Source organism: Pseudophryne corroboree, chromosome 3 (assembly GCF_028390025.1).
Source record: "Pseudophryne corroboree isolate aPseCor3 chromosome 3, aPseCor3.hap2, whole genome shotgun sequence".
In the NCBI taxonomy this organism is placed as follows: domain Eukaryota; kingdom Metazoa; phylum Chordata; class Amphibia; order Anura; family Myobatrachidae; genus Pseudophryne; species Pseudophryne corroboree.
Window position 1 is genome coordinate 453,238,817 of NC_086446.1, and position 24,017 is coordinate 453,262,833.

General features: G+C 46.9%; 1 protein-coding gene across 6 annotated transcripts in view; it reads right to left on the reverse strand.

The window, feature by feature from the left end:
• Positions 1–24,017, reverse strand: part of UNK (unk zinc finger) — a 253,205-nt gene that overhangs the window by 131,840 nt on the left and 97,348 nt on the right. For all 6 annotated transcript variants that reach the window (XM_063960581.1, XM_063960580.1, XM_063960583.1 and 3 more), the window contains exon 3: positions 666–842. In XM_063960581.1, the coding sequence (XP_063816651.1) occupies positions 666–842 (177 nt within the window). The remainder of the gene's footprint in view (positions 1–665; positions 843–24,017) is intronic.

The following is a 24,017-nucleotide window of genomic DNA, read 5'->3' on the forward strand; positions in this document are numbered from 1 at the left end:
CCTATGAAGGCCTGAAACGCGTTGGTGCTGCACAGAAGCTTGTCCAGGTTGCATCCAGTGGAGTGTATATCGGGGTCTGGAGTGCCATTTCCCGGGAGGCCGTCTGGAAAAATTGGTTTACACCTGTTTGAGAACTGATTTAGTTCTCAAATTTTCCGGTAATTACAACCTCTTGGTCCAATACTGGGACGTCGTCTGTGCTATATGTGCTTTACAAATGGTCTATATGACCTCTTTAATGGAATTTTTATCTTGCTGATTTTTACTGTGTAGGTTTTTGTGCATTTTCTGTATGTTTGTATGTTTTTAATTAAAAAAACGTATTGCACGATATTTCCAACCTTTTCGGTCTTATATGATCACCCTCAGTGAGGCTACGACCAGAAAGGGGTTCCACACAAGAAACATCTGGAGTGTTTTTTAAATGCTGAAGAAACAAGCCTGATACAGGAACATGTATAAAATTTCACATTGTTCAGTCCTGCTAAGTTTATAGGATATTGGCCAACAGTGTGGGTAATGTGATCAGGTCATTTCTCATATCACATGAGTCAGGAGAAGGTACAGTACACATCACTGGTGAAAACCCCCCAAAAAAGAAGAACAAGTTAGAAACTAATATGGCCAAGAATATTAAGTGGATGGAATAGGTGTTCGTTTCTTACCTTATATCATACACTGGGGAGCGTAGGTCATGGGGTCCGTGGGCAAAGGCACAATGCTGCCCATTCTTGGTACAATGACCCTTAGAATCTGTCTCATGAATGCAGATGCCTGTTTTGTAATAACGCAGGTGGTATCTTCTTTCTGTGTCACCTGTTGTTCTATGTAGGAAGGGGCAACTGGGAAAATACACAGGAAAGAAAGAGATAATCCTAACGTTCCGTGAAACTTATCCAGCAAACAGTTAGCATTCGTAAATGCTTTCGATATAAGGAAACTACCGTTACATCAATATTTAACAATTGTTGTCTTGACATTTTAAATCATGATCATTACATCCAAAACTGAAATGCTCAAAACAGGACATATAATGTGGATCTATCCTATAGGTTTTCTTCAGAAGAACAATTACAATGTCAGAAAGTGCTGTTGAAAAAAATAGGATTTTGGGTACCTACTGGTAAATCCTTTTCTCGTAGTCCGTAGAGGATGCTGGTGTCCATATTAGTACCATGGGGTATAGACGGGTCCACAAGGAGCCATTGGCACTTTAAGAGTTTGAGAGTATGGGCTGGCTCCTCCCTCTATGCCCCTACTACCAGACTCAATCTAGAAACTGTGCCCGAGGAAACAACATACTTCGAGACAAGGATTATACACAGATAGTGGCGAGATTCATACCACATCACACAACAAGGCAAATCCGGCCAACATGCCGGATAAACTCAGCAACAGCTGAAACTTTACTAAAACACTAAAAAACGCAGAACTTATCTAGAAACCAGGCAGTACTGAACTAAATAACCACTGCAGGAAAACGAAGTGCTGGGCAGCTGCCCAGCATCCTATACGGACTACTAGAAAAGGATTTACCGTTAGGTACCAAAATCCTATTTTCTCTTACGTCCTAGAGGATGCTGGGGTCCATATTAGTACCGGGTGTGGATCATTAGATCGACAGTGTCTAGGTCGACAATGTTTAGGTCGATCACTATAGGTAGACAGTCACTAGGTCGACAGGGCTGGAAGGTCGACAGTGTTTCTATGTCGACATGTGCTAGGTCGACAGGCCAAAAGGTCGACATGAGGTTTTTGGGTTTTTTTGGTGTCGTTTTTTTTCGTAGAGTGACCAGGAACCCCAATTAGTGCACCGTGTCCCCTCGCTTCGCTCGGCACAGATTACCGTTCCAATCGTAGTTCACGAGGATCGTTAAGTATGAAAAAGTTTTAAAAACAGAATTTAAAAAAAAAATCATGTCGACCTTTTGACCTGTTGACCTAGCACATGTCGACCTAGAAACCCTGTCGACCTTCCAACCCTGTCGACCTTCCAACCCTGTCGACCTTATGACTGTCGACCTAAACACTGTCGATCTTCAGACCAGATCCCATTAGTACCATGGGGATGTACCAAAGCTCCCAGAACGGGAGGGAGAGCACGGAGGCTCCTGCAGAACTGATTGACCAAACTTAAGGTCCTCAGAGGCCAAAGTATCGAACCTGTAGAACTTTGCGAACGTGTTCGACCACGACCAAGAAGCCGATCGGCAGAGTTGTAAAGCCGAGACACCCCGGGCAGCTGCCCAGGAAGAACCCACCTTACGAGTAGAGTGGGCCTTAACAGACGTAGGACACGGCAAGCCTGTCGTAGAATACGCATGCTGGATGGTGAACCTGATCCAACGTGAAATCGACTGCTTAGAAGCAGGACACCCAATTTTCTTGGGATCATAGAGGACAAACAGAGAGTCCGATTTTCTATGACGAGCCGTCCACTTCACATAAATCCTCAAAGCCCTCCCTTTGAAGCAATTGAGGAGTCAGTAGCCACTGGCACCTCAATAGGATGGTTGATATGAAAAGCTGATACAACCTTAGGAAGGAACTGTGGATGAGTCCTGAGTACCGCCCAATCTTCATGGAAGACCAGATAGGGACTTTTACAGGACAAAGCCCCCAATTCCGACACACATCAAGCAGAAGCTAAGGCCAAAAAGTGACTGCCTTCCATGTGAGAAATTTTATTTCAGCCTCCTGCAGAAGCTCAAACCAATCTGATTGCAGGAACTGCAACACCACATCAAGATCCCAGGGTGCCGATGCTGCCACAAAGGGAGGCTGGATGTGCAGAACCTCTTTCAAAAAGGTCTGAACCTCAGGGAGGACAGCCAATTGTTTTTGGAAGAAAATGGATAAAGCGGAGATCTGGACCTTGATGGAGCCCAATCTCAGGCCCATATCCACACCTGCTTGAAGGAAAAGGAGAAAACGTCCAAGTTGAAACTCCACCGCAGGAAATTTCTTGGATTCACACCAAGGCACACATTTTTTCCAAATTCAATGGTAATGTGTAGATGTTACCCCCTTCCTAGCCTGTATCAGGGTAGGAATAAACTCGCTCTGAATACCCTTCCGAGCTAAGATCTGGCGCGCAACCGCCATGACGTCAAACGTAGCCGTGGTAAGTCTTGATAAGCGAACGGTCCCTGCAGTAGAAGATCCTCTCAAAGAGGTAGGGGACTTGGATCTTCCAGCAATAGATCCAGCAGATCCACGTACCAAGCCCTCCTTGGCAATGGGGATTGCCAGAATCTTTGTTCTTTTTATAAGTTGTAGAACTTTGGAATTAGAGGAAGTGGAGGGAACACATACACTGATGTGAACACCCACGGTGTTACTAGTACGTCCACCGCCACTGCCTGTGGGTCTCTCGACCTGGAACAGTACCTTCGCAGGCTCTTGTTGAGGCGGAAGGCCATCATGTCTATGTGAGGAACCCCCCACCAACCGGTTACCTCCTCGAACACCGGGTGGAGGCCCCACTCCCCTGGATGGAGATCGTGTCTGCTGAGGAAGTCCGCTTCCCAGTTGTCTACTCCCGGAATGAAGATTGCGGACATCGCTACCACGTGCCTTTCTGCCCAGAGGAGGATTCTTGTCACCTCTGACATTGCAGCCCTGCTCTTCGTTCTGCCTTGTCGGTTTATGTAGGCCACTGAGGTCATGTTGTCCGACTGCACCTGAACAGCCCGACCCTGCAGTAGGTGTGCTGCTTGAAGAAGGCCATTGTATACGGCTCTTAGCTCCAGGATGTTTATCAGGAGAAGGGATTCTTGACTTGGCCACCTTCCTTGGAAGGTTTCCCCCTGAGCGACTGCTCCCCAGCCTCTTAGACTTGCATCCGTGGTTAGAAGGATCCAGTCCAGAAGGTGTGGTACTTGAAGCCACCAGAGGAGCGAAATCCTGGCTTTTGGTGACAGACGTATCCTCTGGTGCATACGTAGGCGAGATCCCGACCACTGGTCCAAGAGATCCAGCTGAAAGGATCGAGCATGAAACCTTCCGTACTGCAGAGCCTCGTAAGAGGCAACCATCTTCCCCAGAAGGCGGATGCACTGATGAACCGATACCCGTGCAAGCTTCAAGACATCCCGGACAATTGATTGAATCACCAACGCTTTTTCCACCAGTAGAAACACCCTCTGCACCTCCGTGTCGAGGATCATCCCCAGGAAGGTTCAGGATCCAACCGTGCTCCTTGAGCAGATGTGTCGTGAGAGCAATGGATCTTAACAACTTCTCTGTGGACGATGCCTTGATCAGCAGATCGTCCAGATACGGAATTATGTTCACACCCTGCTTGCGGAGGAGAACAATCATCTCTGCCAACACCTTGGTGAAGACCCTCGGTGCCGTGGAGAGACCGAACGGCAGTGCCTGAAACTGATAGTGATCTTCTAACAGTGCAAACCTGAGATAGGCCTGGTGCGGCGACCAAATAGGAATGTGGAGGTACGCATCCTTGATGTCCAGGGACACCAGGAACTCCCCCTCCGTCAGTCCTGAGATAACTGCTTTCAGAGACTTCATCGTGAATTTTAAATTCCTGAGATAAGGGTTCAAAGATTTCAAGTTCAGAATTGGCCTTACCGAACCATCCGGCTTCGGCACCACAAAAAGGTTTGAATAGTAACTTTTGTTCAACTGGTGAGGTGGAACTGGAACAATGACCTCGGACACTACCAATTTTCGGATAGCGTCCAGAAGAATAGCTCTATCTGCCAGCAAAGCTGGCAAGCCTGATTTGAAGAAAAGGTGACAGGAGAGTTTGAAACTCCAGCCTGTACCCCCTGGACACAATATACTGTATCCAGGGGTCCAGGCCCGACAACACCCAGACGTGGCTGAAATGCCAGAGTCTTGCTCCCACCTGACCTTCCTCCAGGCTTTGCGGTCCACTGTCATGCTGAGGACTTTGAGGTACCAGAAGCCAGCTTCTGGTCCTGGGAACCTACGGGAGCAGGCTTTTTGGCTTTGGCACGACCACCTCTAAAGAAGGTGTGAGAAGGGGGCGTGGCTTGGACGCTGGCCTGAACAGTCACGCTGGGCTGGAGCTCCTGAATATATATCCCCAAAACAGCCAAAATCGCCCTATATTAGCCTCTGCTGGCTCCTGATCCCCCCCAGTGAGCTGCTACCTGCTGGGGGCTGCCCGGAGTGACCTCCGGTAACGTTGGGAGCTGAATTTTGCAGTTCCGAGATCGGGGCCTACACATCCTCCAGAAGCCGGGGCCTCGATTTTGGAGACAGCCCGGCGCCGAGCTCCGGGACCCGTTCGCGGCCGCGGCGGGACCCGGCGGACCTCTTGTGGGCTCACAACACCCAGCCTGAGCGGCGGAGACCCTCCCCAGACCCTCAGGTACCTTCTATATACAGTTGGCTCCCTCTCTGTGCACGTTAAAGCCAGAGGTAGTGAAGTTTCTGGCCTGATGATTCTGGCGGCGGCCATCTTGGATTTCTCCTAACAGCTCCTGAGATCACAGGCAGCTCAACACAGAGTTACTACATAGCTGCTCTGTGACATCCTCTGAGCCCACTTATCCTGCATGCTATATAGCTGTATTCACCTCTACCTATTGAAGACATATAATAAGCTGCTGATTGCAGCCTCTGTAATACGCTCTGCAAATTAATTGTGCCTTACCATACTAATCTGTCACTACTCTCAGCCCTGCCTGGAGACTTTCTACCATCATTACCGAGCTTGAAGCAACCCTCGTCTATATACTCAGACAGCCCGGCAAGATGTGACCCCTAATATGCGCTACCTCCGCCCAGAGTCTTACCGTTTAACATGGGAATACGTCTGAAAAACAGCATCCTGTATACTTTATAACACAGCAACCTAGAGGGACCCAGCTGCTGTAGTATCCTCAGAACACTTATTTTTTTCAATTACTTTTTTCCTTTTCCCTTTATCTCACTATGGCACCTAAAAAAGCAAAGGGTACGCTACCTCCTCAGGTATCTCTCCCGATTCGGAAACAGCATCAGGCGTCCCCGCCGCCTCGAAGAGTGTCGGCCCCCTCCACGAAAAGTCCGAACACATCCGAACTGCCCAGTTCGCTCTCAATGTCGGGAGTAGACCCGAGCTCTGACGGTCCCCTTACCGTGAAGACCCTTTGCCAAGTCCTGTCGGCCTTCAAATCGGACTTAACTCGTGACCTCACAGCTGCCATACGGGAAGTTAAGGAGGAGCTGACAGCCATTGGTGATAGAACCGACACTCTAGAACGTAAACTGGAAGAATTGGTGACGTCACATAATGAGCTCATAACAGCTCACGACCAACAACAAAACGAGCTGGACATGGTTAAAAACAAAATGGCAGATATGGAAGACCGTTCCAGACGGAACAATATTAAAATACGTGGAATACCCGATTCGGTAGATAACTCCGATCTGACGAAATACGCGATGGCCCTGTTCCGTAAACTACTACCTGAAGCATCTGATGCGGAACTGCTTATTGACAGAATTCATCGCCTTCCTAAGCCTCGGTTTCTCTCCAGCTCCTTACCTAGAGATACACTACTTCGGGTGCACTTCTTTACCGTTAAGGAACGTATTCTCCAAGCTACCCGAGAGGCAGAGAACTCTGATACCCTAGGAGGCTTGCAACTGTTTCCGGATTTTTCCGCAATCACCCTTTCTAAAAGACGCAGTCTAGCCCCGATTACCACCGCCCTCCGAGCCCAAGATATCCGTTATCGGTGGGGCTTCCCAGTGAAGCTGATTGTATTCTATGACGGCTCTACGTATGTTATATCAGAACTGGAAGCCGGAGTGAAGCTGCTTGAAGACTGGGACATCTCGGTGAAACTACCAGCCTCACATGAGAGACGTCCTCCTCCTCGCTCAGAATGGTCCACTGAGTGACTACATTACGTAATTAATGTATTGTTCTAAAATGCCTTGTCGTATTTCGTTAGACTTACCGTCTAGATTATATTCTGTCTATTGTAGCCCTTAAGGCTCTCGAAACCCTCTAGGTGAGATACACCATGTTCTTATTAATTCTTATAGCGCATACTCTTCTACTTAAATGTGGTCGCTCAACTCTCGCCCCAGTTTACTTGTTTACCTGTTTACTGGCCTATCTTTCTAGTATTCGCTAAATGTAGCAGACGGCGGTCTTCCCGCTGGCAAGATACGCCAGTACACTTGTGCTATATTTGTGTTTTTCTGATATGCAGTTATATCCCCCGTACCACATATGTTTAGATGAAGAAATGCAGTTATTCCCCTTATATATTAGCTGTTTGATCTCTTAATGACTCTGGGCGGATTGAAGAGTCCGCCTACCCCTCGTTTTTCTACTGCATTCATTTTCCCCCTGCAGTAGCTATGCAGACCCGATATACTGGGTCGATTTATTTTTCTTCCCCTTTTGCTTTCCTATATCTATGCACATCGCCCTGTTTCCCTGATTTTTGTATCCCCCCCCTCCCCCCCCCCTATCCGGATGGGATGCCGTCACTTGCATGATATTTTAACTGAATAAGTATGGTTGGTATTCTCTCATTGAACGTTAAGGGCTTAAACTCCCCTAATAAACGTAGATTAGCCTTATCCTCCTTCCACAAGTATAAAGCCGATATAGTCGCCCTACAAGAAACTCACTTTTCCTCACATAACCCCCCAGTATTGAAGGATCATAGGTTCACTACTGGTTTCTTCGCTAATGGACCCTTTAAAAGAAATGGAGTAGCTCTGCTGTTTAGAGAGGGTGTCCCCTTTACTCTCCACTCACAAATTGCAGACAAAGCAGGCCGGTACTTAATTCTCACGGGCATTTTGGAGGGTAGATCCGTCACAATAGTATCTCTGTATGCACCAAACTCGAATCAAGTGGCCTTTATTCGGAAGCTATGCTTACTTATCCAGAAGGTCCGGGTCGGCTCCCTAATCCTCCTAGGAGACTTTAACTTAGTACCAGACCCCAAACTAGATAAATCGTCCCAGCCCTCTTCAACTACACCTAAAACCCGCTCTGGCCCCTCACTAGCGCTGCGCAATGTGATAGCGGAATTTGACCTATATGACATTTGGCGAATCAGCAACCCCTCAGGCAGAGACTACACGTTCTTTTCACCAGTTCACAATTCATACTCACGAATTGACCTAGTGTTATGCGATAAATGGACCTTGCAGGAATCTGGTGGGGTGGATATCCTACCTATTACCTGGTCCGACCATGCTCCGTTATTTTGGAAGTGGCACATTGGACCCGACCCCGCCCCCCCCAGACCATGGCGACTATCTCCCCACTTGTTGCATGACGCGTTGGCCAAAAAGATTATCTCAGACAGCCTATCCCTATATACAGATACCAATTCCCCTTCGGACACATCATTACCAAATTACTGGTGTGCGCTAAAAGCGGTTGTCCGTGGCTCTGCTATTCAGGCTGGAGCAACGCTTAAAAAGCAAGCCAAAAGACTCCAACTAGACTTGGAACAAAGACTTAAAATAGCTGAAGACAAGAATAAGTTACGCCCCTCTCGTCTTTTACGTAAGGAACTAGCTGACATCCGCAGCCAATTACAAAAACTCTTGGTTTTTAGAACCCAAATAGCTCTCAATAGACTACGGCAGAAATTCTATTTAGTAGGTAACAGACCCGGTAAAATGCTAGCACGCAGACTTCGTGCCCAACAAGCTCGTAACAGAATTAAAGTCATCCTTTCCCCTACAGGCGCTAAGCTTGCTAACCCATTAGATATTGCTAACCAATTTGCAGACTATTATACTAAACTGTATAACTTACATTCTGACCCCCTTACATTCCAGCCTACCCCCGACTCTATTCAAGCGTTCCTTTCTTCTATTAATCTCCCTACCCTAACCCATGACCAACTAGACGCCTTAAATGCTCCTTGGACCGTAACGGAGGTCGAATCCACTATTAAAGCTCTCCCTAAGAATAAAGCCCCAGGCCCCGATGGGTTTATTAACGACTTCTACGCTTCCTTTGCAGACCGCCTCTCCCCCACATTGACAGCTCTGTTTAACGAGATAACTAATACTGCTACATTCCCTAAAGAAATGCTGGAGGCCCAGGTAGTAGCTATCCCCAAGCCTGGGAAAGACCCTGCCCACTGTCAAAACTACAGACCAATCGCATTACTTAATAGTGATGTTAAGATATATGCTAAATTGATAGCATCCCGACTTAGTGTTTATCTACCGCTATTGATCCACCCCGATCAAGCTGGGTTTATGCCTGGTAGACAGGCCTCTGACAATACCCGCAGAGTTTTTAACCTGATAGATAGGGCCCCTGGCACAGAGGGATTTTTATTACTCTCATTGGATGCTGAGAAGGCGTTCGACAGACTGAATTGGCTATATATGCGCACTGTTTTGGTTAAATTTGGTTTCTCGGCCCAGATTCTGGCGTCAATCTTAGCATTATATACCCTACCGTCAGCTAGAGTCTTCAGTAACGGATTTCTGTCGGACGCCTTCCCAATCACTAATGGTACCCGCCAGGGCTGCCCTCTCTCACCGTTGATATATGCTCTGGGTATTGAACCCCTGGCAGCTAAAATTAGAGCAGATGCTGCATTCCCAGGCCTGACCCATGGCGGACTCTCCCATAAATTGTGCCTCTTTGCCGACGACGTTCTCCTCTTTGTATCTCATCCCTCCTCCTCTCTCCCGAAATTACATTCCATACTACACGACTTCAGTGAGGCATCATACTACAAACTGAATACAACAAAAACCGAAGCCTTGCCGGTCCAATTACCCGATACACTCACGGCCACTTTACGATCTCAATATCCATACAATTGGAAACTCAACTCACTTACATACCTCGGGATACATATCCCTCCTACTTCCTCGGCTGTGTTCGATTTAAACCTCCCCCCCCTGATACTCACTCTCCAGATCCTGACATCCTCATGGTTGCTGTATGAGATATCCTGGCTGGGACGTTTATCCGCCTTTAAAATGTCCTTACTACCCAAACTCATGTATTTATTTCGCACTATACCTTACTCTTTTCCCAAACCGTACCTCGATAAATGCAAAATAGTTCTGACGAAATACCTATGGAAATCGCACCCCCCAAAACTGGCACACGCTAGAATGATTCTTCCCCGACATAGAGGAGGCCTCGCATTGCCTGACCTAAGTATGTACCAGGAAGCATGTGTGCTTGCCCAATTGAAATCTTGGAACATATCCAATCCCGCTCCCCTCTGGGCCCACATTGAGGAGGTCGGGTGCATAGGATACCCCTTAGCAGATTTGCTATGGACCCCTAAAGTCTTCCGTCCAAATGGTTTGAATGTTCTTCCCTCTACGGCTTCTTCCTTACGAATATGGGATAATTTGATGAGTAAACTTCCGAGCAATACTACCCCCCACACAACCCTTTCACTTAAAGCAGTGAGTAAGTTAATTCCCAACTTACATATCTCTACGTGGACTGCTTGTAATATTCATACCCTTGGAGACTTGTTGGACGGATCTGCCCTCCTTACATTTGCCCAATTGCAAGATAAATTCTCCCTCCCAAGTGCTGAACTGTTTCACTACTTCCAGATCAGACACTGGTTTCAAAGCCTACCTACAGTACAAACTCCCCCCAGCTCTTCGGCTCAGTCTATCCGATCCCGCATAGCATTATCTTCATCAACTAAAGATATAACTTATTGGTACAACACACTCATCTCATTAGTCCCATACCAAAAGTCTAACGCTCAGAGGCGCTGGGAGGGAGACTTGGGTATTCCCATAACAGAGGCACAATGGGAGAAATTATACCGTTTAACATTTCGCATGTCTCGCTGTTTAAATCATTCGGAAATGCATGTTAAACTACTGAATAGATTATATCTGACCCCAGACAGACTGCACACCTTTTGGCCCTCCTGCTCACCACTATGCTGGAGAAATTGCGGAGAGATAGGGCATGTATACCATATTTTCTGGTCATGTCCCCTTCTCCAAACTTTCTGGGCAGAAGTATTTACGCTAATAAATAAAGTTCTAGGCCTATCTTTAAGCCCATCCCCAGATCTGGCTCTCCTACATATGTATCCCCTGGAGGTACCATCCTCTCAGAGGTACTTGCTGGGACACATCTGTATCGCAGCAAGGGCAACCCTGGCCCAAGCCTGGAAGCAGGTGGCGATCCCACCTGTTCTAAAGGTGTTCCATAAAGTTAATTTTCATTATTCTATGGAAACCGAATGTATGCCTTACTCCTCCTCGGCTTCCTCTCCCATGGTGAAATGGTTCCATTGGCATGAATTCGTCACGGTGGGGGAGGGCTCCACCTACATATCACACCCGGGGCAGTCGTCCCCTATACAATTCAGTCTGAATGAGGAACCTTCTACTTCCTGAGTGCTCTCTCTCCCATACTTTTCCCTCTGGTCCTTCTTACTAGACACTACATTTATGATGTTATCAACCGATGCCCACCGGTTTCTAGAGTGGGAGTAGAGAATCCATATTGAAATACCTATGCACATTTCAAACTGTTAACATGTCTAGGATACCTGTATACCTACTTAGTGTTATGCTATCTGTTTTATATGTCAGTTGCATTTTATTGACGTGTACATCCCTCCCCACCCTGGTTTTTTTTTCTGTACCCCCTCTTTTGCTTTTTGCATTCAATATAAAATTCAATAAAAACTATTGATGTTAAAAAAAAAAAAGAAGGTGTGAGAAGGCTTGTTCTTTCTAGGCCTCATGGGCCGAAAGGACTGTGATGTGTTGGGAGTAAAAGGCCTGAGGATTTTGTGCTGGCTGAGATCCGCAGAACCCGACAGGCTTTCTGGTCAGTGTAGGGTTAAGGCGCTGGCTCAGGGCGCCCCTCACAGCACCGCACCTAAGTACCGCTGAGCCTCCCCCGGAGCGCAGTTAGCACTGCCATCTTCACACCGCCCCCCCCCCCCCCCCCCCCCCCGCTAAGGGGGTCGGTGACTCACTCGCCACAAACTTCAGCTCTGCAAGGGGGTGGCGGCATGCTGCTGGGGTGAGCGTTCCCCTGAGGCAGGGAGCGATCTATTCCCTCTGGAGCTCAGTGTCCAGTCAGCGGAGACAGTGGCTCAGACCCCGCAGGGCGGACACTACTCCCCCCCTTAGTCCCTCAATGCAGGAAGGCTGTTGCCAGCAGCCTCCCTGTAAAATAAAAACTCTACAGAGCTTTCTTAGTAAAAGTTTATTTTAGAGTTGCCCTAGCTGTGACCGACTCCTCCGGGCACATTTTCTAAACTGAGTCTGGTAGGAGGGGCATACAGGGAGGAGCCAGCCCACACTGTTAAACTCTTAAAGTGCCAATGGCTCCTGGTGGACCCGTCTATGCCCCATGGTACTAATATGGACCCCAGCATCCTCTAGGACGTAAGAGAAAAAGCTGCATGTGTAAGGTTGTATAAGATGCGCCATCAAGGACAACTCTACATTACATATAACACATTTTTTAAAGAGAGACCACTACATAGAATTTAGTCTAGGTTAAATACAATCCACAATAATGTGTCTAAAGGCTCACCATAAGAACCCCAAGCTTCTAGAACTAGCTATACTGGATGTTTGTATTGCCAGTGACATCAGAAAATGGATTTTATTTTAAATTACATTAAATTTTTTCTTCATAGTCCATTTGACGATATTGGGAAAACCATGGACTAGAGTCTGGGAGCCTGGATAATATAAAAAAGTCAAAAGTCTCAGGTTCCTGCCCCTCTATACCCTCGGGGCTGCCTGGGAACTTCAGTTTTACGTAACTACTCCCAAAGGATAAGCCACCTCAGACAAGAGCCAGTTCCACTGAAAGAAAACTAAAACAAGTAAGACCTGAACCCTGCACCAGCTGACGATTAAACCTTCTTCCAGGACATCCTGAGACACCAAGTGAAAAAGAGGAGGGTACCTTTTTTGTTTCACATCAGGTGATTTAAATCAAGTGAGGGTACAGCATGAGCCATATGGTCTCTACACACTAAGCTTTAAGGAATATGGCCTCAATAGCCACATGGTTAAAGCCAGCAGAAGTATGCTCTGGTTATCAAAATGGACCCTGATTTAAGGGACTATATGCAATGTAGATGCCTCTGCTATGCTGAGAAAGAGTGTGGTATGTTAGATAGAATACACTTAGGTCAACAGTGTCTATGTCGACCACTATTTGTCGACAGTAAGTAGGTCGACATGGTTTCTAGGTCGACAGGGACTCTAGGTCGACATGCAAAAAGGTCGACATGGGGTTTTTAAAAACATTTGGTGTCATTTTCTTCGTAGAGTGACTGGGAACCCCAATTAGTGTACAGGTTACATTCCCACGTGGATCGTAAAGTATAAAAAAAAAGTAAAAAAAAAAGTTAAAATATACGTTATGGTAAGAACTTACCGTTGATAACGGTATTTCTCCTATGTCCACAGGTTTCCACAGGATAACATTGGGATATGATGGAGCGACAGCAGATTGGCACCAAACGATCACAAGCTTTCCGGCCTCCCAGGATGCAACGGGCTCGTCCATATAATCCTGCCCACCGACTCAGTCAAATCAGTTTTTTGTTTGGTGCTGCAGGAGCCGGACCATGGTCAAAGGGCTGCTGTTCTTTGGCAGCTCTAAGCTTTATTAATTTATTTTTATAGTCTTACTATGTTTTTAAACAACCTTTCCTAACAGCGTTTTACACGCATATTGGAAAGAGTTGCTCCAACAACTCTCCGCCGGGTCGCAACAACGCTTACCCACAGTACAAGTGTTGTCTCGACGGGCGTCTGTGTCGGATGTTACTAGCAGGTCCAGCAGACGTTACCAGGCTGTGGCCGGAGCACGGGGAGAAGGTAAGGCATCGGTTCCGCTTAGAATGGGAATACGGACACAGCCGCACTGTTTTGGTGGGAAACTACCAAACAGTAGCTGGCGCGCCGCAACCACGGGTGCTCCAGCGCTTGGCTTTAGGGGTCATAAGGCGCCAGTCAAATCAGTTGTTTCCACAGCATTTAGGCAGGAGCATTATGTAGAACCCTATTTAGGCGAGAAGTACACACATACTAACCTCTTCCATCTTGCGTGGAAGGGTGTGCGAGAATAAAGATTCTCAAATCAGCTGCGTCAGGGTGGGATCCCTGTGGAAACCTGTGGACATAGGAGAAATACCGTTATCAACGGTAAGTTCTTACCATAACGTATATTTCTTCGGCAGGGTCCACAGGTTATCCACAGGATAACATTGGGACTTCCCAAAGCAAATTTTTTGTGGCAGGGACGTTCCTGATTAGACAGGAGAACCTTTCGCCTGAATTAAGCGTCATGAGAGGCAAAGGTATCCAAGGCATAATGTTAATGGAAGACCATGTGGCTGCCTTACATATCTGTTCTGCTGAAGCACCATGTTGTGCTGCCCATGAAGGACCTACCTTATGTGTAGAGTGAGCAGAGACATTAGCCGGAACAGGGAGATCAGCTCGAGAGTATGCTTCTGAAATCGTCATTCGGAGCCATCTTGCTAGCGTCTGTTTAGTAGCAGGCCATCCCCTCTTATGAAATCCGTAGAGAGTGAAGAGAGAATCTGTCTTTCTGATGGCACAGGTACGATCTACGTAGATTCTTAATGCACGAACTACGTCCAGCGACGCTTCTCCTGCAGACAGTCCCGATACCTGAAAAGCCGGAACTACAATTTCTTTGTTAAGGTGAAACTTCGAGACCACCTTAGGAAGATAACCAGACCTAGTTCTGAGACCTGCTTTATCTGGATAAAATAAAAAATCAGAAAAGGAGAGACTTACATGACGGCGCTCCTATATCTGATACTCTTCTAGCTGATGCCATAGTCAGTAGAAAGAGTACTTTAGCTGTTAACCATTTAAGATCCACTTTTTTAAGTGGTTCAAATGGTGCCTCTTGAAGGGCTTTGAGGACCAGACTTAAATCCCAAGGTACTGCAGGAGGAACAAAAGGTTGTTGAATGCACAGCATTCCCTGGAAAAAAGTACGCACAGCCTGTAAAGTACCAATTTTCTTTTGAAACCATACAGTCAATGTTGAAACTTGAACTCTCAAGGAAGCCACCTTCAAACCCTTATCCATTCCTGCCTGAAGAAAATCTAAGATTCTGGATACTCTGAAAGATCTTGGATCCATATTTCTTTCACTGCACCAATGAATATAGGCCTGCCATATTCGGTGATAAATGCGAGCAGAGGAGGGCTTCCTTGCTCTAGGCATTGTTTGAATTACCTGTTGTAAAAAAACCTCTTGACTTTAGGATAGAGGTTTCAATAGCCACGCCGTCAAAGACAGCCGATCCAGATGCCTTTGATAACAAGGACCCTGCATCAGTAGGTCTGGACGTTGAGGGAGCAGAATTGGAGCATCCATTGACATCCTCTGCAGATCTATGTACCAATGCCTTCTGGGCCAAGCCGGAGCTATCAGAATTACGGCACATTTTGCTTGCTTTATTTTCCTCACCACCCTGGGTAACAGGGAAAATGGAGGAAACAGATATGACAGATGAAATTCCCATTTCACTGACAGTGCGTCCACTAGGATCGCTCTGGGGTCTTTTGTTCTTGACCCGTATGCCGGAACTTTGTTGTTCAGATGGGACGCCATGAGATCCATCTCTGGCAACCCCCACTTGAGTCTTAAACACTTCCGGATGTAGAGCCCATTCGGTTGCGCGAATGGTGTGTCGACTGAGAAAATCCGATTCCCAATTTTGGACTCCTGGAACGAACACTGCGGACAATGCTGGAAGTTAGAGTTCTGCCCACTTCAGTATGTGACTTACCTTCTTCATTGCTCTTTGGCTGCGAGTTCCTCCCTGATGGTTGAGGTACGCTACTGCCGTTGCATTGTCCGAACGGATCTGGACTGGTTTTCCTTGCAGAATGTCCTTTGCCTGAATCAGTGCCATGTATATGGCCCAAAGTTCCAACAGATTTATTGGCAGGCAACTTTCTTCTGTGGTCCACTGTACCTGGAACCATCTTTTTCCGGACACTGCTCCCCAGCCCTGAAGACTGGCAACCGTTGTCAGGATCTCCCTATCTGATCTCCAAAAGGGTCTCCCCTTGTCTAAATGGGATGTCTGTAGCCACCAGGCTAATGACCTTTTTACCCTTACTGGAAGTACCATCATTTGTTTATTTATTGTCAGATGTACTCCATTCCATCTGGTCAGAATCAGATGTTTCAAAGGTCTTGAGTGGAACTGTGCATATTCCACCATGTCGAATGTTGACACCATCAACCCCATTACTCTCATTGCAGTGTGAACTGATATTGTTTGAGTGTGCAAGAATTCCTGAGTCATTAACTGCATATTGGATAGTTTTTCCACTAGTAAAAATATCTTCTACAGCCTTGAATCTAATACAGAACCTAAGTGAATCATCCGTTGTGACGGAATCAGAGACGACTTTGCCCAATTTATGAGCCACCCGTGTTTCTGTAGACTCCAGAGCAATTCCTGGGATTGTGCCAGGATTAAAAGATCGTTGAGGTATGGGAAAATCCTTATCCCCTGCTTGCGGAGATAAGCTGCCATAACGACCATGATCTTGGTAAATACTCTGGGGGCTGTGGCTAACCCAAAGGGTAATGCCTGGAATTGAAAATGTTGTTGGAGGATAGCGAACCTGAGGTAACACTGATGGGACAATGCTATTGGAACATGCAGGTAAGCATCCTGTATATCCAGAGATACCATGTAATCCCCTGGTTCCATGGACAAAATTATGGAGCATAATGTCTCCATGTGGAACTTTGGCATCCAAATGTATTTGTTTAACATTTTGAGATTGAGAATGGTCCGAAATGACCCATTTGGCTTCTGAACCAAAAATAGGTTGGAGTAAAAACCCTGCCCCCGTTGTGCCGGGGGTACTGGAATAATTACCCCGGACTGAAGCAATTTCTAAACTGCTTCTTGCAGGGCGCTGGCCTTCGCCTCTATGTGAGACGGGCTGGTGCAAAAAAACCTTTGAGGAGGCTGCTTCTTGAAAGGGAAAACATAACCCTGAGATACCACTTCTTGCACCCAGGCGTCTGTTGTCGACTGCTGCCATATGTGTGCAAACTGAAGAAGACGGCCTCCTACCTTGAAGTCCCCCAGGTGGAGGCCAGCACCATCAGGCTGATGGTTTCTGTTCTTGTTTGGAAGCTGGCCCTCTAGTGGCCCACTGCTTCATTGCTTTACCAGACTTATTGTACTGGGTTTGCTTTGATTCATTTTTACCTTTTGTTTTACCTTGCCATCGAAATGGCCGAAATCCCGAGCCTTTAGGTTTAGGATTATAACTAGCAGGGAACTTAACCTTCTTGGATTTAGCTTCTGACTTCAGAATATCTGTCAGTTCTTTACCAAAAAGAATGTTCCCAACAAAAGGCAAAGCTTCCAGAACCTTTTTGGATTCTGAATCAACTTTCCATGTACGTAGCCAAATTGCTCTGTGAGCAGCTACCGTTAATGCTGATGCTTTAGAAGCAATCGTACCCATATCCATTGCTGCTTATTCTAGAAATAGCGCAGCTTGTTTCAGATGGGCTATATGGGACTCCTGTTCCCTAGTAGGTGCTAAGAGCCCATTCTCCAGTTCTTCAGCCCATTCAACTACCGCTTTCGCCATCCAGGCTGAGGCCATAGCAGGCCTTATGACTACTCCTGACAGAGAAAATATGTTTTTCAAAAAACCATCAACTCTTCTGTCTGTGACATCATTTAAAGATGTAGATGGCAACGGTAATATAGATTGTCGCACTAGTCGAATGACGTGCGTATCTACTTTAGAAGGCACTTCTCTTTTTAAACAGTCCCCAGTTGGAAAAGGGTAGTAAGAATCCCATTTTTTTGGGAATTCTTTATTTCCTATTGGGCGTAGCCCAGGGTTCCACCATAATTTCCGTCAGTTCCTCAGACCCTGGAAACTCAACCCTAACTGTCTTGGGACATTTAAACACAGGTGCTTTAGTTTTAATTATTGGCTCAGCTGAATCATCTAGAGACAGAATAGCCTTCATTGCTCCAATTAACTCCGCTATGTCTTCTGAGCTGAAACACTCCACTTGTTCCTCATATGGTGAGGTAGAGTATATGGCGTGATCATCTGTTGTATCATCCTGTGTAGCCTGTGAATTTGATGATATATTTACCCTTGGTTTATCAGCTTGTTGATTTGTAGAAGCTGTAGGGGACATACCATAAGAAGGGATCTGCATGTATGGGTTAATAGTGTACCCTATTCCTGAGGTTGAAGCTGCAGGGACCAACCTGTCAGCTATACTAGATAGGGTTTGTGCAAACATGGCCTAAGGTGGATCTACCTGTTGTTGAACAGGGATCTTCTTTACAATCTGCTGGAACGCAAAACAATTTGCACATAACCCCTCATTTGCCAAGGATTGAGTTATCAAACCCACTTTACAGGATAAACATGTTTTGAGTGTTGGTGTTACTGTTAATGTAACCTCGTCACCTTTGCCGCTCTTAGACATGATAAACAATCAGCTTTTCCACAGTATACTACACAATCTGTGACTGAAAACACTTTATATGCATAAAAGTGATATCAATCTGACCTCAACCCAAGCACCAGCATTGAGGTTCAGAAGAAAAAACACTAACATATATAAAGTCAGCAATCACACTAGCAGTCAGTCACATGTTATTAGTTATATGAGCATAATATCAACTATGAACACATTTCAAGTATGTAGGAGTACATTTACTGTTTTCTGTTCTATACAGATATTCTAATGTATGTGTAACCACAGTATAGTACAAAACTCATATGCAATAGGCCATAAACTTAACTATTCATACTTACAACAGTTGATAGAAATTTAGTGCTGTATAACCCTTACTCCGTAGAGTGGGATACAGGGAGACTCACCCCACTTCCAGGATCGATCAATACGTTAGCAAACCGCTGAGTGGATCCAGACGCTACTAGTGTACACTGCCGCTCCGGTATTTTTAGTAGACACAGATGCTCAGTGAACGTTTAGTGCATGCAGACGCTTATGTCTGCAACCCAGTCTCTTTAGCGGTAAACTTTAGTGTATACAGAAGCAGCGGCCTATGCTGCGACCGAGTCTCCTCGTGGTAGCGTCTGAGACGGAAGTGAGGCAATCAGTTCATGGCGGGAGACGCACGGAAACGGGTCATGAACTGGGCGGAGGGGCGACCAGAAGAGCGTCTAACTCCCCACTGCTGACATCAACTCTAGGGATCGCAGACTCAAACTAATCCTGGCACCTTATGACCCCTAAAGCCTAGCGCTGGAGCACCCGTGGTGGCGGCGCGCCAGCTACTGTTTGGTAGTCTCCTCCCAAAACAGTGCGGCTGTGTCCGTATTCCCATTTTAAGCGGAACCGATGCCTTACCTTCTCCCCGTGCTCCGGCCACAGCCTGGTAACGTCAGATTATATGGACGAGCCCATTGCATCCTGGGAGGCCGGAAAGCTTGTGATCGTTTGGTGCCAATCCGCGGTCGCTCCATCATATCCCAATGTTATCCTGTGGATAACCTGTGGACCCTGCCAGAGAAAACTCATGTCGACCAATTGCCATGTCGACCTATAGTCCCTGTCGACCTAGAAACCATGTTGACCTACTTACTGTCGACCAATAGTGGTCGACCTAGAGACCGGATCCAGCTGAGAACATATGTATACCAAGACTGCCTGGCTCACTCCAATGCTACCAGAATCAACAGAATGCCTTCACCATTTACCTTTTCGAGAACCTACAGAAGCATTTTTTACAAAAGGGAGGAGACAGACCAGATGGAAGCTACAAGGAACAGACATTGGTGTTCATTCCGAGTTGTTCGCTCGTTGCCGATTTTCGCTATGCTGCGATTTGTTGCTAAATGCGCATGCGCTAAGTTATTTTACACAAAATGTAGTAGATTTGCTGGTGTTCGTGCTGCGCTTTTCAGTCGCACTGCTGATCGGTGAATGATTGACAGGAAAGGGGCGTTTCTGGGTGGTAACTGAGCGTTTTCCGGGAGTGTGCTAAAAAACGCAGGCATGTCAGGGAAAAATGCGGGAGTGTCTGGAGAAACGGGGGAGTGGCTGGCCGAACGCAGGGCGTGTTTGTGACGTCAAAACAGGAACTAAACGGACTGAGCAGATCGCAATCTAGGTGTAGGTCTGGAGCTACTAAGAAACTGCAAGAAAATATTTAGTAGCAGTTCTGCTAATTTTTCGTTCGCTATTCTGCTAAGCTAAGATACACTCCCAGAGGGCGGCGGCCTAGCGTTTGCAATGCTGCTAAAAGCAGCTAGCGAGCAACTCGGAATGACGGCCATTGTGATGGTGCAGTGGTTAGCATTACTGACTCACAGCACTGAGATGTATGTTCTCCCCCTGTTTACATGGGTTTCCTCTGCCTACGCCTTTCCTCCCACAATCCAAAGACTTACTGGTAAGTTACTTGGCTTCTGATAACATTAACCCTAATATGTATGTGTACATGTGGTAGGGACTAGAGATTGTAAACTTCACTGGCACAGGGGCTGACATAAAGGAGTTGGGTATGTTTGACTGGCGGTCAGGAGACCGACGTTCACAATACCAACCGCGGGATCACAGCATTTAGATGGTCGGCGGGGGGTGGGAGCACAACGAAGACCCTTGCAGGCTCGGTGGCGAGCGTTCCCACTCTATGGGTGTCATGGACACCCACGAGTGGGAATAGTCTGTTGGTTAGCATGCCGACTGTCAGGATAGTGAGGGTCCGAGATACAGGTGGCGGTATTGTGACCGGTGGTCTCCTGACATACACCACATTCTCACAACAGGAGAAAGTGTCAGCGGCTAATGCCATACCAACCCAAAGAAGCTAAGTGCGTCAGGGTGGGCGCCCTGTGTAGCCCAGTGTACCTCGCAGAAAGAGATTTAACAATGGTAAGTTCTTACCATAAATCTCATTTTCTGCTGCGGGGTACACTGGGTACATTGGGGATGTCCTAAAGCAGTTCCTTATGGGAAGGGACACACTGTAGCGGGCACAAGAACCCGGCATCCAAAAGAAGCATCCTGGGAGGCGGAAGTATCTAAGGCATAGAACCTTATGAACATGTTCACTGAGGACCATGTAGCCGCCTTGCACAATTGTTCAAGGGTCGCACCAAGAAGGTTTAAGCGACCGAGTAGAATGAGCCTTTATGGTAGCAGGAGCTGGAAGGCCAGCCTGTACATAAGTATGTGCAATCACCATTCTAATCCAACTGGCTAGGGTCTGTTTGTGAGCAGGCCAGCCACGTTTGTGAAAACCAAACCGAACAAAGAGAGAATCCGACTTCCTATGGAAGCAGTCATCTTCACGTAGATACGGAGAGCCCGTACCACATCCAAAGACCGCTCTTTGGAAGACAATTCAGGAGAGGCAAAGGCCGGAACCACAATCTCCAGATTAAGGTGGAAAGAAGACACCACCTTAGGTAAATACCCGGGACGTGTTCTAAGAACCGCCCGATCACAGTGAAAAATCAGATATGGTGACCTACAAGATAAGGCACCCAAATCCGACACCCGTCTAGCAGAGGCAAGAGCCAGCAGAAACAAAACTTTAAGAGAAAGCCACATAAGGTCTGCAGATTCAAGGGGCTCAAACGGAGACTCTTGTAACGCCTCTAAAACCACCGACAAGCCCAAGGAGCCACAGGCGGGACATAAGGAGGTTGAATCCGCAACACACCCTGAGTGAACATATGAACATCAGGTAAAGTCGCAATTTTTCTCTGGAACCAAACCGACAAGGCAGAAATACGAACCTTGATGGAGGCCAGACGAAAGCCCAAGTCCAGGCCCTGTTGCAGAAAGGCCAAAAGTTTGGCCGTACTAAACTTGTAAGCGTCATGATTTGTTAGATGCGTATCAAGCAAAGTAAGAATTCCAGTCCCTACGGTAAATCTGAGCAGAAGCCGGTTTCCGGGCCTTCAACATAGTTTTAATGACCAACTCAGAAAAACCTTTGGCCCTCAAGACAGAAGCTTCAAGAGCCACGCAGTGAAAGCCAACCTGGCTAAATCCTGATATACACAGGGGCCCTGAACGAGGAGATCTGGGCGTTGCGGAAGTAGAAGGGGACGATCTATCGAGAGACCCTGAAGGTCTGAGAACCAATGCCATCTGAGCCACGTGGGAGCGATCAGAAGTAGGATTCCTCCTTCTTGCTTGAACTTCCTTATTACTCTGGGCAGGAGTGACACCGGAGGGAACACGTATGGCAGCTGAAAGTTCCATGGAATTGCCAGTGCGTCTACGAACCTTGTGATTGTGTCGAGATGCCATCAGATCCACATCAGGAAGGCCCCACCTGTCCACGAGGAGTTGAAACACTTCTGGATGGAGGCTCCACTCTCCGGCGTATACGTCCTGACGACTGAGAAAGTCCGCTTCCCAGTTTAGGACCCACGGAATGAATACTGCCGATATGGGCTGGCAGATGGCATTCCGCCCACTGAAGAATCCTAGATACCTCCCTCATTGCCATGCGGCTTTGAGTGATTGATGTACGCCACTGTGGTGGCGTAGTCCGACTGTACTTGAACAGGTCTGTTCTGTATTAAATGCTGGGCCAAGTTCAGAGCATTGAACACCGCCCGCAGTTCCAGAAAGTTTATCGGGAGGAGAGACTCCTCCTTGGTCCACCGACTCTGAAGGGAGTGTTGCTCAAACACCGCGCCCCAACCTCTCAGACTGGCATCCGTCGTCAGAAGGACCCAGTTGTACATCCAGAAGGGACGACCCCTGCTAAATCATTGGTCCTGAAGCCACCAGCTCAGTGACAGGCCATTGCATCATTCAGTCTCCCAGCAACTCAGCCCTCTGTACATATTGCCCCCTCAATTCTACACTCCCCTCTTATTAGCACTCATGAGCTTTTTACTTCCCTATACTCATTGACAATAACCTCTACAACCTCTCACCATAAAAAACTTTCACAAACCTCTGACACCCACATTTATCTCTCTCTTCTGCTTCTGATAGCTGGTGACATTTCACCAAATCCAGGACCCAGCCACTTGCATCACTCGCATTCACCTGATTCACAGCAACATAGAAATCCAGCTAACCTCATAAACATCACATGTCTTCCATCACCCTCCAGATCACTAAAATGTGCCTTATGGAATGCACGCTCTGTTTGTAACAAATTAACATCTATCCATGACCTCTTCATATCTAACAACATCAATCTGCTGACTATAACAGAAACCTGGCTCACACAATCTGACACAGCCTCCCCTGCAGCACTGGCACATGGTGGTCTCCACTTTACACATACCTCCAGACCCGATAACCATAAAGGAGGAGGAGTTGGACTTTTACTTTCACAATCTTTTGCATATACTGTTCTACCACAGGTTCCATCACTCACATTTACATCATTTGAAGTACATTCCATTAGGGTTTACTCTCCTTTCTCTCTGCGTGTTGCAGCTATCTACCGCCCACCTGGGCATCCAAAACAATTTTTGGAAGATTTTTCTGCCTGGCTCCCTCACTTTCTATCCTCTGACATCTCCACCATTATCATGGGTGATTTCAATATTGCTATTGATTGTCCAAAATCTGCTGCGCATGCCTCCAAACTACTCTCTCTAACCTCCTCTCTTGGCCTCTCCCAATGGACTGACTCCTCTACTCATCAGGCGGGCCACTGCCTTGATCTAATATTCACCAGACTATGCTCCATCTCTGAACTCACTAACACTCCTTTCCCCCTATCAGATCACAACCTTATCACCTGCATGCTTTCCTCTGTTAATTCAAACCCTGTGTTGCGGAAGTTCTCCAATCTTCCTCAAACTCGCAGAAATATTAGCACAATTAATCTTCAAGAACTTTCCACTTCACTCCAACAACTGCTTTCACCTATTTCTGCATTCACCTCTCCTGAGATGGCTGTATCACACCTTAATAAGACTCTAGAACTAGCCCTTGATGAAGTGGCTCCAGCTACCCATCACACTCCACGTAGGCCTAGATGTCAACCATGGCACTCCAAATT